Consider the following 16,542-nt stretch of genomic DNA (forward strand, 5'->3'; position numbering starts at 1 on the left):
TTCGAACCCGCGACCCTCAGATTGCGAGTCCAGTGCCTTAACCCCCTGGCCATGCTAGGCACAAGTCCTGTTTTACTCGGTTGACTTTCCTTCTAAAATGACCCATATTTCAGCCTTTTATGAATGTCATTACGTCCCCCCCCTCAAAAAAAAAGCAGAAAAATATAACCCTTTGTTAGATTCTGTAAAACATTTTCATGAATTTTTTAAAGATTAAAACGATAAACTGACCTGTTTTCTAGACTTTGTTCGTGAAATTTGGGTTATTTCAAAATAAATATAATATACTTTAGATGAACAACATACTTATCCTAGCAAAATAGACATATCACTATATATCCAAAGTATTTAACTCTGCAATTATTTATCATAACTTTGGAGATCATATCAGAAATGCAATCTGTGTTGTTTATATCTTGTAATTAAAATCGCATAACTGGAATATTTAATCACTACAGGTTGTAACCCTTGTACTAAACTGTCACTTAAGATTTGTCCTTAAAAATTGCATTGATTTTTTTTTCCTGTTCGGATTTTAAGAAATGCGAACACACAGGCGTAGTTCTGTTTTTACGTGTTGAACTTCCATGTTTTTACGTGTTAAACTTACAAGCTTAAAGTCGAGTGTCTCAAATGTTAAAAAAGATGGTGCCATATGTAAATTTGCCCATAAGTTAATTACCCTCGAGGCAGGCCCGTTTCCAGAGGTCACATCAGAGGTCAAAGCCCTTAATTAATATAGTCGTATATGGTAACTTAAAGAAGGTCTCTAATTCTTGTACAATAAATAATAACGACCTTCAAAGGGACAAGAAACTGAACCAATACGTTTCTTGACACACTAGTTTCTTTATATCTTCTGTTAAAAAATAACTCGATTTTGTAAAGAACAAGTTAGTTTGCTTGAAAATGTACGTATTAGATTATTGATAACCACTTCTCTAATACCAACTGGTACACAGGCTCGTTGTTAAACGCTAGGTGACACTTGTGCAAATCAAAAATATGGGTCATATTAACAATGATCTGACGGTGGTCATTTTGCACGTATTTCATTATATGTCGAATCAAAAGCAACCATCGGGTTGAAACAAAATAGTTTTAAGATTATGCAAATTGAAATCGGTAATTAGAATTAAATACGCCCCAGATCAATGATTATTTTACTGTGAGCGGGCATTCACTAAAAAATTCAGGCTCATTCGCAGGCTTGTTATATCCTGGAGACTATCTGTTGGAATAATCGATGTTCTGATTTGTTATTGTCTCAAGGAGAGGGACTCGGGGGATCCGTTTGTATATTAGTTTCGTACGTCCCCACAACGAGCCTTCATCAAGATTAAATGACACTTGAGTTATCATCATAAGAAAAGATGAAATTGTTGGACAGGTCCAGCAGAGCTTAGCTATATTTAAGAAACTATTTTTCTCCTCCAAGAGTTAGAATTTGCCAACTAACAAAAGATATTAACGAGTTTTCGTACTTCGTTGTGTGACCTTTTTTAAATCGATCTCACATTAGCACATAGCTGTGATTGTACAGCGCCACACTGCATTGGTGCGCAAACGACAATCTGAAACACACTGGATTAAATCAGTCGAACCAACTTCTGTTTCTCAAACTTTAAGAAACAAGTAGCTTTCTACTGAGTACGCTTCTTGCGTATTACTTCGATTAAAAACGTAGTTCATTGTTGGTTTGTTTGTCTTAGTGCAAAGTGGGTTATCTAAGCCGGGTCCGCCGCGGGGATAGAATCCCTAATTATAGCGTTACGAGACCTCGAACTTACCGCTCAGCCACCGGAGACATAACAGTATTAACGGTTGACTACTACAACTAAAACGAAGTTGCTATATACAGGTACGCTAATGGTGGTTAGAGCATTCCGCTAATCATTATACTATTTTACGTACACCAGGTTTATTATTTAAAGTTTTTGTTAGCGATATAATCATAACAAAACCGTTTGCTTTTATCAAGCAGTCAGGGCAAAGCAGTCACCTTGCTTTTGGTGAGAATAGGAAATACAGAGTTCTTAGTTTAGAAGATATGTAAATTGTCAGTTATTTAATTACATGCTCAGATACTTCAATACACGGTAACATCTCTAACAACAAAATACGCTTAGTTCCGATGCGTGTATTTTTGTATAAATTATATTTTTTTTAGCACACAAAATAAGAATATATTTTACATGTACATGTCATACTCTTACATTACCTGATAATCCTACATGAATTATAAAGCATGCTTTGTTATCTTATCTTGGTTTTAAAGTAGTCAATACTCTAAGTTGTTTTAGTATATGATTTAGACGATTAATTTAAACACTTCTATTTCAACCACCGAGGTTTTGAGAAAACGTAGTAATAACTCACTGTTCGGTTAAAATACTCATTGTTTAGAGTGTGCACAGTGTGCGCATACTAACCAGAACATTCTCCCTCATTCTTCACTTTTACGGGGTATCCTTCACATTTTGCACGCTCTATCTCACAAGGTGACTGGTAAGTCCGTCCGTCTGTCCCACACACTAAAGAAGGCTCCTCAAGTTCACAGGATAAGTCACATTTGGGATTTTTATCATCGGGCTGAAGAGGAAGCTATCAAAGAAAATAATAATTACGACCATGATTAATTAATAATTCATGGTGGAAAATAATGCCTTAATTTTTTTTTTAAATCGCAATAACTGTAATCAAATCATCAGGAACAATCTATGAAATCCTATTCTCATAATTTCAGTCATAAAACTGGTTGAATGAGAAGTGTGGTTGATTTTAAGTTCACTTATTTTTCAAAGAATATTAACATTTCTATAAAAAGCCCTTGTGAAAATGGTAAGGTCACCCATACGTTTAAAAAATAAACATTTCTTTTGTCTAGTGATAATTGTTGTACCTCTTCAATGCTATTCTCACAATCATAAATCTGTAACTAAACTGAGAAAATACAATTGAATATCATGTTCAATACTTTAGTACTTTGTTTTTTACTCATGGTATTTATAAAACAGACTTGCTTTTACCACTCAACCTTACAAATTACATTCCAATAAAATATGACACCTACCTGAATTTCTGCCTTGATTTGTTAAAATACATCCACAACGCATATCTTATAACAAGCTATGGTTTGATAGAAAGCACATGGAAACGGAAATTATAATTCGGTTATCTTTGTTTTTTTATTTGGGTGTTCATGAATTAAAACAGATCAGAAACGAAACAGTTTTGAGACTGAGAATTTACTGTACTGAGAGGAGTAAGTCATATTTAACTCTTCATAACTCTTTGTTTTCATATTGTGTCTGAGATTAACTCCGGTTCCTGGGGTAACAGAGAGTCATTATTTCAAGGTACAATTTTGCTAAAGTAAAAGTATCTCCTGTAGGTCAACGAAGGCGGTAAAATCTTACCAGAATGTCCCAAAAAATAAAGCAATAAATTTGCTCTTTCCAAATAACCAGATCGAATTTTGGTAATTTAATTAAATTTTCTTTCGGGTATGAACGATGAGTAAATAAAGACAAGCTAATCACTTTAGAAGAACTGTAGAGTGTCATTATCTTTACATCTTGGTTCTTACTCATAACATGTTTCTCATATTTAGTCCCTTAAGAATATCCTTGTTAGGCAAGTCAATCTCGAAACGTTTACTTTTGTATCAAACACATATCTCTTATACATATCAATAAATATTTCTTTTATTTTCTGTACTACGTTAAGACATAATAGTAAGTTTTAACTTATTTATAACTACAGATTTATCAGACTTCATCTAAGAATCTGCAATGTTAGTGTGATGGTATCAGTTAGCCTAGTTTTATTAATATATAAGTAGTTTTAAAGCTGTAATATGTAACAGGAATACTAAATTTTTTTTTTTTGAAGTATATCGAGATCTTAATATAACTTCTCCATTTTAATACAATATTTCTCAGGTCATTCTGCAAAAACACAATAGATTTATGTATTTTACAACTGAATGACCCTCTATCATCATAATCCGAAACATGCAAGTTTTATAAGCTTCAAATACACATGGAATTGACTTTGAAATTCGGAAAATAATTAACATTATAAATAAATGTTTATTTTTATCTTTCTTTGCAAGATACATTAAGTTTTACTAATCTTAGTATTTGGGATGACATTAAGACTCTGAGATGAAAGAACGACAACACCTGGTGTCTTAAAGTACAAAACAACTCGCGGAGTAATAAACAAACTGCGTGCAATTTTCTTGACTCGGTTAAATTTAAAAACAAAAAATTGATAAAATGAAACAAACCATTTTTATTGTTATCCAGCTTACCATGGCCTATAATAAAATAGCACTACGTACAAAATGTTTTTTTGAATGTTACTTTTAATAGAAAACTTATAATGGTTATAAATATCTAAAAGGTGTTTAACTTTTCGAGTTCCATGTCTGGATTATTCAGTGAAAAGCCACAATGATGCCTAACCTTGTATGTAACTCTTTATGGTTGGCTATTAATAATTATATAATTTTGGCAGTTTGCTAGCTAGCACAAAACACTACAGCAACCAAATAAATGAAATTGTTTTAAGAAAACGTTGATTAAGAAACAGCAATAGGAACATACGGTATTCAAAACTGATGTTAAACTATGATCAGTTTATTGTAAAAAAATATCTGTTTGTACTCTCTTTTTTTACGATAAACTATGCTCTCAGGTTTGATAATTTATAAAGTTTAGAATCTAGATTTTTTTTACCTTTCTTATACCTTTATGCACAAGTTAACATCCTACTTAAATTGCTGGTACTTAATATAAAAATCAACAAAAGTAAGTAAAATAAGCTACCATCTACCGCCTTTAAACAAGATAATCAAATACGTCACTAGTGAATAATTAAATTATTGTACCGAGTAAAACGACATGCCTACTATTAATAACTGACTGACTGTTTTCTGCCCACTACCCAGCATTGCAAGCACGTGTTTTATAATAAAAGACAAACAGCTACCCCTCTCCATCTAGAAAAAAATCAATTAAATAATAGACATTTGTGCCCAATTATTTATAAATAACTTAGTATGCAACGGAAATTCTGTTAGTAATTATATTTTAAGCCAAGAACACATGACGTTTCAAAATACGGTTTAAGAAGTATTTTAGATATGGTGATATCTTACTATTTTGATTCAAAAATGCTCGGTTTACAATATACTGTTTTTATAACTGTTGCATTTATTAATCTTATTTTAGAGATATTTTTCCTCTCTCATTAATTAGTTCAGAAAGGTTTGTGTTTTGTTAATGCAAAATGATATTCTTACTACTATGGACGTTGGGTGTATGTCATTATCTATGTATGTAACCAAAACTCTTGCGCCATCTACTGAATGGAACCACAAACAAAACTCCATAAAAAAATCATACTTTGGGTTATTCAAGATTCAGTGAATTAGAAAAATAACTGTGGTATGTGCAACAACCATTTCTTTTTTATAGAACACAATTTAAAATAAAAGTACTCTCTTCACAACAAGAACACAAGATCGTACGTGAGAGTTTGATGATATCTTTATTGATGTAATTTTTAAATGTAGTACTGAGAAACAGGAATTCTTAAAAACAACTATTATCTTTTCAACAAACGGTACCACTTTTAATATATAAAAACATTACAGTTTATTTGATTAAAATTTATGAAAATTTTTAGCTCTGTACATTGAATGATTTTGATGCAGTAAAATGCGTATGACTAAAGAGCACAATCCGAACACTTTTCCCGCGCAGTACTTCCCAGAAAAAAATCATTTTTTATAAAATGTTTACTTAAAAACCTTTTTTTTCAATAAGGTATGAATACTACGATTAATAATTACTAGCACAAACAGCCACCCGTAGGGGGCATTTTTGTTTGTTTTGAATTTCGCGCAAAGCTACACGAGGGCTATCTCCGCTAGCCGTCCATAATTTAGCAGTGTAAGACTAGAGGGAAGGCAGCTAGTCATCACCACCCACCGCCAACTCTTGGGCTGCTCTTTTACCAACGAATATTGGGATTGACCGTCACATTATAGCGCCCCCACGGCTGAAAGGGCGAGCATGTTTGGTGGGACGGGGATTCGAACCCGCGACCCGCAGATTGCGAGTCGAGCTCCCTAACCACCTGGCCATGCCGGGCCCGGGGGCGTTTTTGCTAGTATAAAATAATAGCAAAGTCAAAGGACTTTCTATTCTTTTTTTCTAAAATATTGTTTAATTAATAAATATTTATTTCAAGAAGAAATAAATACGTATTGCATGTATGTGTGTTTGACGGTTTTTTTTTTTCTGAAATATCTCTTATATCTGAGAATGTTAAGTAAAATGTTTTAAAGGAATCGTGTGCAGAAGCTTAAAAGAAAGACCGTTGCAACATAAAATTAGAAAAGCACTCCGAGAGTGCAACCCACACACACCGTTATATTTTTTACTTTCGCAGTAGCCAGCCTAAAATATACATCAAAAAGTTCCTCGCCCTAAAAAACCAATATTTCTTCAATATCCTAATTTGCTATCATAAATACGTAAGTAATTTAACCTCAGGGTAACCTCGAACTTCGAGATACGTTCACCAAAAATTAAATAATTGGTCCTTGAAAGACATTTGTACCCCGGAGTAAAAACTCAGTTTTGGACATGTTCTGCGCAGCTATGATTGGCTAATACTTAGATTCGTGAATAATAAGACCCTTCTTTCGTTTAAAGTCTGTAATTACGGGATAGCTGATGGTTCTTCTTCCACTTCTTTAACCATTGTCGTGACAGCTTTAAACTCATTTTAAATCAATATATTTCAATCATTGCAAGCACTATATATATACATATATGTACAGTATATTAGAATAAGGTTTGACGTACACCACTGAATAGCGATCTTAGTTTTCATACTTGACTAGCTGCTTTACTTGTACAGGGACATCGTACCTAATTATAAGTAAATGAGAAATCTGTATACTGCTAGTTCATCTATGAACGATCCAGTTTCAGAATAGGCTGCAATATACGTTGTAGTTTCCTTAAATTTCCTGCCTGCCAATATGCGTTTCATTTGTATCTTACCACTTTTAAACTTTCCATTTTACACTGCCATCTAGTGCCGACAACTGTTTTTAGAGTGATATTGACAAAGGACTTCACAACGGACCATCTGCTACTCGATACGGCAAAAATAGTATGCAGTCTTTGAAGAAACGTTTTTAGTCAGTTCCGAGTGAAAGTTCAAAGAGTGACTGACATCAACAATGAACGAAAACTGACATTTTCTAGTTCATACATCCTTGTGTTAACGTCTCGTACTTGCGCCGTTATCACATCCCTGACCTTAGTAACCTTCGAATGGTATATATTTTTTTAGCTCTTCAAGAATGACCTCTGATAGAGCAGGTCTTGCTGTCTTCTCAACGTTAATGAAAGACATTAAACTTTCTTGAACATTTATCTCCATTCTTTGAATATACGCCATTCTTAAAAAGTCTCAACGTCTGCGCTTGACGACTAATATCAAGGACACAGTCCACCGTAATAGAACAGTGTTTCATATGTTTATTTTTACAACAAATGCACTAATGACTTATTTTGAGGTTATCTGTAGTAGCTCATTCTGGAGTTCACTGCTCAAGGAATGACAACTTGCTTCGTTATTTATGAACCTACGAAAGTGTTCATTCCTTATAGACCGAACTTTGCCATCAGTTCCACTTCAGATATAAAATTTCCGTTTCTGGGGTGATTTAACCTATCAACAGTTCCGCGAGAAGCTTGGTATCTTCATTACAGGCTGAACGTGCCCCAGTGGTTGACGTGTCGAACTATATGCGAGTCCAACGTTTGCGTCCCGCTATCGAAAAAATAGTAATAATGTTCCGATCTTCAGGGCTGTGGGTGCATTATAAGGGTGACGTTCAAATACCACTATTCGATCAAACAAAAGTAGTCCGAGAGTTGGAGTGGATTCTGTTGACTAGCTGTTTTTCCTCTAGTTAACCATTTCAAAATTAGGGACATCTAACGTAGTTTGGCTCATATATCACCCCAAAAGTACATCTGCCAAATGCATAACTACTGTAATTATCTTTTTAAATAAACGTCTAAAATTCTCCCATTCAATTTTTGTTGAATCTCATTTGTACTATATACTGTAGAATTTGTGTTCAACCAGAGTTCTGATTCTTTCCTTATGTAAACTGATTTTCTTGTGAGATTCTACATTGCCACCAATGAAAACCTTCATCAGTCAGCTGTATTTTCTTTTCGAAAAACTTTACAGTAAAAACAGAACATTACGTCTAGTTTTAAAGAATACACCAACTATTTACGTGTCATGTTCTCAACATTCTTCATTTTATAAAAAAAAAAAGATTTCCTCTAAATATCGTCTTCTTCTAGACTTATTTTCGTTAATTGGAAAAGTAACGACTTTAAAATCATACGGGTTCATGCTTTACTAACGTAACTCTTGTTCAGTTGTCTGTATTTTATAGCCATGAACCAATATTTGAAATGCCGAATTCCAGTATCTTATTGTTAGATTTATTTGTGTATTTCTTCAAAGCACAGAAAATCTTTCTCTGCTAGATTGGTGTTCATTGCGCTGTAATGATCATCACTCTATTTCCATTTATCTTCAACTGTTGTTTCTGTTGATGTGCTGGAAATCAAAATTTGTTACCGATTTGGGCTTCCTCTGATTGCTTTCTCTTTTTTACCCTTATCCATTCATTCATTTTGTGGGTAAATATTACTCATTTGTTTGTTTGTTTGCTTTAGAACAAAGCCACATTGAGTAATCTGCTGTGCAATATGAATCCTCTGCAATAGTAGTAGTGGAATTAACTGCAATATTGACGATAATTTTTGTATGATTCATATGTTATTAAGAATCCTGTAATAAAAATATTCAGGGACCCACGAGTAATTTGGTGCATAAATATATTACAAATTTGTGTTTAAAAATCCGATATTATCCACACCGGTAATCCTGTGGTTAATTCAAACTTTAAGCTTTTATTTACACTCCTCCCCTTCTCCCTTCGTTTGTTTGTTTGTTTTAAGTTATGCACAAAGCTACACAATGGACTATCTGGGCTCTGCCCACCAAGGATATCGAAACCCGGTTTCTAGCGTTGTAAGTCCGCAGACTTACCGCGCCCCCCAGTAGCACAACGGTCAAATCACACTGTTATAATTATTTTATCATATCTAATCACCTGTATTGTAATTTCAGTTTTGTCATCAGTTATAGGGATATCCTAATGATATTCTGTCCACAAGTATTAGTACGTTCGTGCGTGTTCAGAAAAGTTGTATTTCTTAAACTGATACAACTTCATGAACTGATAAAAATTTGTTTATTCTGTTTACTTTTTCAGTAAAAAAAGGTGCACCACATGGTGGCTTCTCGTGATATTTTTTCGCACATATGATTTGGATGGTTGAGGAAAACTTTTTTTTTTCGATCAGAGAGTAGTCAATTTTCACAATTTGTTTGATTTTGTAACTAGTTCTGCTGCTCATAAAAAGAACGTTACTGAATCATCGCTACTGACAGGGGGCGCAACTAGATGTCATGAGTTCCGTGCAACGAACTTTTATGGAAGTTTTTACCCATTGGTATTAGCTACTGCGTGGTCTCCAAGAAGGTGGATGAAGGGGCCTCATTGGCTTGATCCGACCAATAAGATAGGCAGTTTTATACGTGATTACTGCTTAGAAGTTTTCCTAAAATGCCATTCGTAAGTTCTGGTATATTCCACCAAAACATCCCCTCTAAGTCCCCCGGTGGGACAGTGGTAAGTCTATGGATTTACAAAGCTAAAATCAGGGGTTCGATTCCCCTCGGTGGACACAGCAGATAGCCTGATATGTCTTTGCTATAAAGAAATACATACATCCCCTATAGAGCTTAACGAAAGTGTAATTTTTTTGAAAGTTACAATTTACATGGATTGATTTTAATTATGAATTAATAATTTTCAAGTTATTAGTAAAATAAGTTATCCAAGTGGAATGTTTTCTATTTTATGAACTTAACAGAAGAAGAAAATACAAGAAGATAATCTCGGTAACAAAAATACTCATTATTCTGGCTTATCATACAACAGTTTTGTGGACACAGAGGGCGTTAGAAACGGCACGATTGTTTCCTTATCAAGGCATGTGCTCGTATGCTAATTTAGTGTATTAAAATCGTATAAATCATACTTCTGTCTGGAATACTAACCAGATTAATATCAAAACATCAGCGTTATACCTTAGGATTTAAACGACTTTATCATTTCGTGTATAAGTCGGTGTAAAGGTTAAAACGCTTGTTCAGGAATTTTACAGATTCTCTAATAGAGAATAGTTGTTGAAGCAATCAGTGCTAACTCTCTTCCTATATCATTCCAACTGAGAATTACTGTATTATGTCCAGACAATACTCTCGAATACGTTAAGTCTCTCAGTGGTAAATCAGAAGGCTTATAACGCAAAATACCGGGTTTCGATACCGTGGTGAGCACATCATAAATTGTCCATTGTGTAGTTTCCTGCTTAACAACAAACAAGCAAATATGTTAACTTACATACAGAACGCTTTTGATGGTGGACATAGTGCGGTTAAAATACTATTACTACACGCTCGTCTTCTTCTTGAAAAGGCCCGAAGGGACTGAATAAGGAACGTAGTGATAAAAAGTTTAATAGGCTTAATATTAATAATTGTGACAAATATAATGAATTATATCAGATTTTAGTCTTAGGATTTTAGTTGTTACAACTGTTCACGGTTGATCTATTACTTCGCTGGCAACCTTTACAATGAAACGCAAAAACATATTTATAAATACATACATATCACATATGAGTTTCACATTAAGTTGATTTGAACAAATATTAGCGTAACTGTTTTGCTGGACATCAGAATTTCTGAAACTTATTCTCAAAACCCCAAACTGTATTTTTCTGAACGCAAAAGTTACAAAAATCGTTTCGCCAATTCTGAGGATTCACGGTACGTGACCTGTTGCTGCAAAAACACGCTCTGCGCATTTGGGTTGTGGATGCGTTAAAAAAGTAATAGCTAAATCTCCCTATTCGGTCAGGTAAGAATAACTCAAGAGATGGGGTGGATACTGTTAACCAGCTGCCTTCCCTCTAGTCTATTAGTTCAAAATTAGGGACGGCTAAGCATAAATAGCATATTTGCAGCTTTGCAAGAAAAACGAAGTAAAAACTAAACTTTTTCATTCTCAGATTCAACTATTTTGTTTGTTTGTTTCTTTTAGAGCAAAGCCACAATGGGTTCTTTGCTATGTCAATCGCGGGGAATCGAACCCCGAATTTTAGCATTGTACGTTCGTAAACTTAACGCTGTCACACGAGGGAACGGTTTCAACAAAGGCACATGAAACACTCACGCTATTTGAAATGGACAATAACTCCAATCTTTTCACACTACTTGTGTGTGAAACTTTACTATACGTGCCACAGATCTTACTGTGAATCACTGACTTACGTCAATTTTTAAAAGTCGTCAAAAATATTAATATTATGTGTAAAAATAAAAATATAAGCTTTAATGTAGAATATACCTAATGAACAGTTAAATTTAAACTTTATTTTTCATTGAGATAATTTATAAATTCAATTCGATGGATTTTGATTTGATTTTATTGTTTTATTTCTGTTTGTATTATATATCAGTTTTGAGCAAATTCTGGCTTCATTACACTTTCCATACGAGTGTGAATGTCTATATGCAATTAATAACTTCCTTCATGGAATAGTAGATGAAGTTTATTGATTATAAGCGTGCAATTAACACCTTGTCAGTATCAGTATATAGCGATAGATGGAGATCCTCATGCTGTACATGTTCTGTTGTTGTTTCGAAAAAAACTCCAAACGCTCACACAGTGCCATTCGCAAAAATGTATTCGGTAACTGTTGATTAAAATGCATTTGATTAAGCATTTTGCGAAATGAACACAGATAACATAGCACAATTTAATATACACATACAACAATCGCTCTGCAGGTTAACATTGTCGCTCTGTGCTTTTAAAGCAGGTATTTTTCACCTTCCAAGAAAGTGGATATATTTATCAAATTGATGGTTGTGACGCACAACTCCTTAAACGTAACGTTCATCGAACGCATTTATTTCTGTACAACAAAGATTACAGTTACTTGATAGGTAGTAGAGCCTCTTAAAAAACACTTAGAGTGTCAACAAAACTACACAATTAAACAGCTTACGTGAAGAACCAGTTACCTACAGAGACAAAGGAACTAAGGTGTTTCTATATATGTGTAAAAAACACTATCAAATTCACGTCACGTACACTTTAAAGCTATTGGATCAGATTAAGTGATTATTTTGTTTTATGTGCAAGGCTGCACAGTGGGCTACCTGTGCTGTGCCCTTTGCAGTGATCGAGTTCCAAATATTAGCGTTATAAGCTCTCAAGTTTTCCGTAGAACCACCAGGATGTGTAACTTAAGTAAACACTCGATAAAAAGGAGTGCATAGATAGATGCATTGTTGTTATATCTTTCAAATCCTTACAGAGTTTGACACGGTGATCAAAATAACAATACAATATTTTATTATAACAATGAAAACTTTTCAGTCACTAATCGTATATAATTGATAAATATCGCACAAAGATAGAGCATTAAATTATAGTCCACCAGTGGGCGAGCGAAACGTTACAGACTTACAACGTTAAAATCCGTGGTTTGACTCCTATCACTGCACATATCGCAGATTATCCATTGTGTAGCTTTTCTCTAGTAATAACAAACAAAAAATTAAATTAAAATTGGCAGATTAAAATAAATATGCTTTCAGATTATATTATGTACTTTATTATGAATATCTTCATCACATCAAGAGAGGAGAAGATATAGCATCATACAGTAATTTCCTCTGAACACCTGCATCGCATCAAGAGAGGAGAAGATAGAGCATCATACAGTAATTTCCTCTGAACACCTGCATCGCATCCAGAGAGGAGAAGATAGAGCATCATACAGTAATTTCCTCTGAACATCTGCATCGCATCCAGAGAGGAGAAGATAGAGCATCATACAGTAATTTCCTCTGAACATCTGCATCCAGAGAGGAGAAGATAGAGCATCATACAGTAATTTCCTCTGAACACCTGCATCGCATCCAGAGAAGAGAAGAGAAGATAGAGCATCATACAGTAATTTCCTCTGAACACCTGCATCGCATCCAGAGAAGAGAAGATAGAGCATCATACAGTAATTTCCTCTGAACATCTGCATCCAGAGAGGAGAAGATAGAGTATCATACAGTAATTTCCTCTGAACATCTGCATCCAGAGAGGAGAAGATAGAGCATCATACAATAATTTCCTCTGAACACCTGCATCGCATCCATAGAGGAGAAGATAGAGCATCATACAGTAATTTCCTCCGAACATCTGCATCGCATGCAGAGAGGAGAAGACAGAGCATCATGCAGTAATTTCCACTGAACATCTGCATCGCATCCAGAGAGGAGAAGACAGAGCATCATGCAGTAATTTCCACTGAACATCTGCATCGCATCCAGAGAGGAGAAGACAGAGCATCATGCAGTAATTTCCATTGAACATCTGCATCGCATCCTGAGAGGAGAAGACAGAGTATCATGCAGTAATTTCCACTGAATATTTGCCACTCGTTTCTTGGGCTCAAAGAGTTGCAATTAATTTTTCAAATAAGGGGTAGTAGAGAGAAGCTGAGGTTTTGTAGGCAAGTTTGAGAAATTATCAAACAGTTCTACTGGAAAAATCAAGTAACAAACAGCGCCGACAGTTTCTTCTACTTAGGTAAAAATCTTGTCTATACTTACACCTGATTTCTTAACGAGTCTTTTATAGGAGACCAAGGACAAAAAAACACATTTAATAGCCGTCATTATTTAACTGTAGAAAACAGGATCAAAGGAATGAAATCTCCTCAGAAGAAAACAAAGAAACACGGTCTTTCTTCTTTAGAGCATTGTAATATACAAGGTTATCTAGTTGACTGATGTGATTAGATATTCGTTGATAAAACGTTCGGTTTTGTTTGTCTATTTGCTAAACGTGAATTTAAAAAAAAAACATTTTAAACATTGAGTTGATAGAGAATGAAAGTAAGAATTTAAACTTTCAAACTCTACTATATCCTTATGACGTATCGATATTCAGCCTTGCACATTAACCTCTTGGCTACGCCAGTCTCTGCAGGTAAATTACTCAGAAACTTGTGATCTTATGATCCAGTGAAACTAAACTGAGGCCACCTATATTAGAAGACAATGAAAGATGGCTATCCTTTTCACATTTTACTTTATTTTTCACAAATTTTACCACCGTATTTTGAAAACATTTAACAATATGAGGTGGACAACCTAAAATGCCAAATAATACTAGCCAGAGTTTTCTTTAAGCAGTAACGTGTTCTACCATAAAGGAAAGCGTAAGAACGTAAATATCGCTACCTTAGAATGAGGAACATGCGTGTTAAACACTTCAAATTGAACACCTCATCCTTCTGACTGTACAACCGGTACAACCACTACAAATGTAAGATGTGTTTCTCTAACATTTAACAGACTTTTGCCTCAGAATTATCTGAGTAACAGTGGTATTTTATCTAATAGGAAAAATATCCAATCTTAAATACTGTAGCTACGTGGATAAAGAAATAAACAGAAGGGGGATCTCAAAAGATGATACACCGTCGCGAGAAAAAACCCCCAAGCGACCTTGGCTTGGTACTGTATCGACAACAATTTACTTATAATGGCTGGAGACGGCTTGAATGGGTAATGAAGAAAAACTTTAATATAAGTTTAATATAACAGCAAATGTACAACGTTTCGACAATTTACTTAGTTTACTGTGAATCGTTGCGATTGGAGTACAGTTCTGCCATAGAACCTCCCCCTATCTTCCCCCGACCCCTAAAGGATGATATTAGAAGTCCTCCACCTTTAGCCGCTAATAACTTGCAACTGGTGGGTTGTGGTCGTAAGCCTTTGACAACCACACCATATAAGCGCACGGTGCTTTGAATTGGCATGTACCAAAGGCGCATGCGCAAGCATACACAAATAGTATAAAACCGCATGAAGCAAAATGGAAGCAGGACTTTATAATTAAAAAAAAATTATTTTTTACAGAAGCTGAATAAAAAACACTCATTGAAATCTGTATATAACTCTAAAACAAATGTGTAACTATCTTAATCTCATATACATTCTCACACACCCTAACAAACATCAACCTATAATTCGGATACTTAAATCATTCTTGTCCGTGATGAAAAAAAAAAAAAAACTTATTTTTTTGCTTTTTCGTTGGTTTTTTTGAATCAACGTGTTTTCTTAGCATCATGAATAAAATAAGCAATTTGAAATGTTTGATTCTTGAGTTAGGATGCACGTTATGCCTAAAAATCGTTGTTAAATTGATTTTTTGAATCAACGGGTATTCATGAATATTATTAATCTTTCAGATGTCCTATAACTATGAAATATGATATAAGCCTACCGAGAGATTCTATTGTACGTGATGATAATAATAAGATGGTAAATTTGAAGTTGCATATTACTCTATGTAATAACAACAGAACATTAACACCCGGAGTTACACTCAAGCAATCATGTTTGAGGTCCTATAACAACAGAACATTAACACCCGGAGTTACACTCAAGCAATCATGTTTGAGGTCCTATAACAACAGAACATTAACCCCTGTAGTTACACTTAAGCAATCATGTTTGAGGTCCTTAACAACGGAATATTAGCACCTGTAGTTACACTCAAGCAATCATGTTTGAGGTCCTCGTAGTTCCGACTTCAAAGACTCGTACAACGCCCCCACAAGGACACGCAAACGATCGCGTCTTGTGTGGGGTTGCATAATTACATACAAGTATACGCAACAAAAAAATACTTATTAACAAAATAAATATACTTGGGGTATCTGATCTGTATCTTAAGTACCAATATGTTTTAGTAGTTCAATAAGAATGAGGAACAACCCTAACTTAAAAGCTAAAGCACTATTTCACAGCTTGTATAAAGATCATGCAGTTCATAAAGCAGTGTCTTGGGGCATGCAGTTCATAAAGCAGTATCTTAGGTCATGTAGTTCATAAAGCAGATTCTTGGGTCATGTAGTTCATAAAGCAGTGTCTTAGGTCATGTAGTTCACAAAGCACTGTCTTGGGTCATGTAGTTCACAAAGCACTGTCTTGGGTCATGTAGTTCATAAAGCATTGTCTTGGGTCATGTAGTTCATAAAGCAGTTTCTTGGGTCATGTAGTTCATAAAGCAGTGTCTTGGGTCATTTAGTTCATAAAGCAGTTTCTTGGGTCATGTAATTCATAAAGCAGTTTCTTGGGTCATGTAGTTCATAAAGCACTATCTTGGGTCATGCAGTTCATATAGCACTATCTTGGGTCATGCAGTTCATATAGCACTATCTTGGGTCATGCAGTTCATATAGCACTATCTTGGGTCATGCAGTT

General features: G+C 34.6%; 1 protein-coding gene across 1 annotated transcript in view; it reads right to left on the reverse strand.

Annotated features, from left to right (window-relative positions):
* Positions 1-16,542, reverse strand: part of LOC106463337 (SPARC-related modular calcium-binding protein 1-like) — an 85,431-nt gene that overhangs the window by 53,821 nt on the left and 15,068 nt on the right. The window contains exon 2 of the mRNA XM_022390811.1: positions 2,433-2,604. Coding sequence (XP_022246519.1) covers positions 2,433-2,604 — 172 coding nt within the window. The remainder of the gene's footprint in view (positions 1-2,432; positions 2,605-16,542) is intronic.

The sequence above is a fragment of the Limulus polyphemus genome, unplaced genomic scaffold (genome assembly GCF_000517525.1).
Source record: "Limulus polyphemus unplaced genomic scaffold, Limulus_polyphemus-2.1.2 Scaffold1381, whole genome shotgun sequence".
NCBI lineage: Eukaryota > Metazoa > Arthropoda > Merostomata > Xiphosura > Limulidae > Limulus > Limulus polyphemus.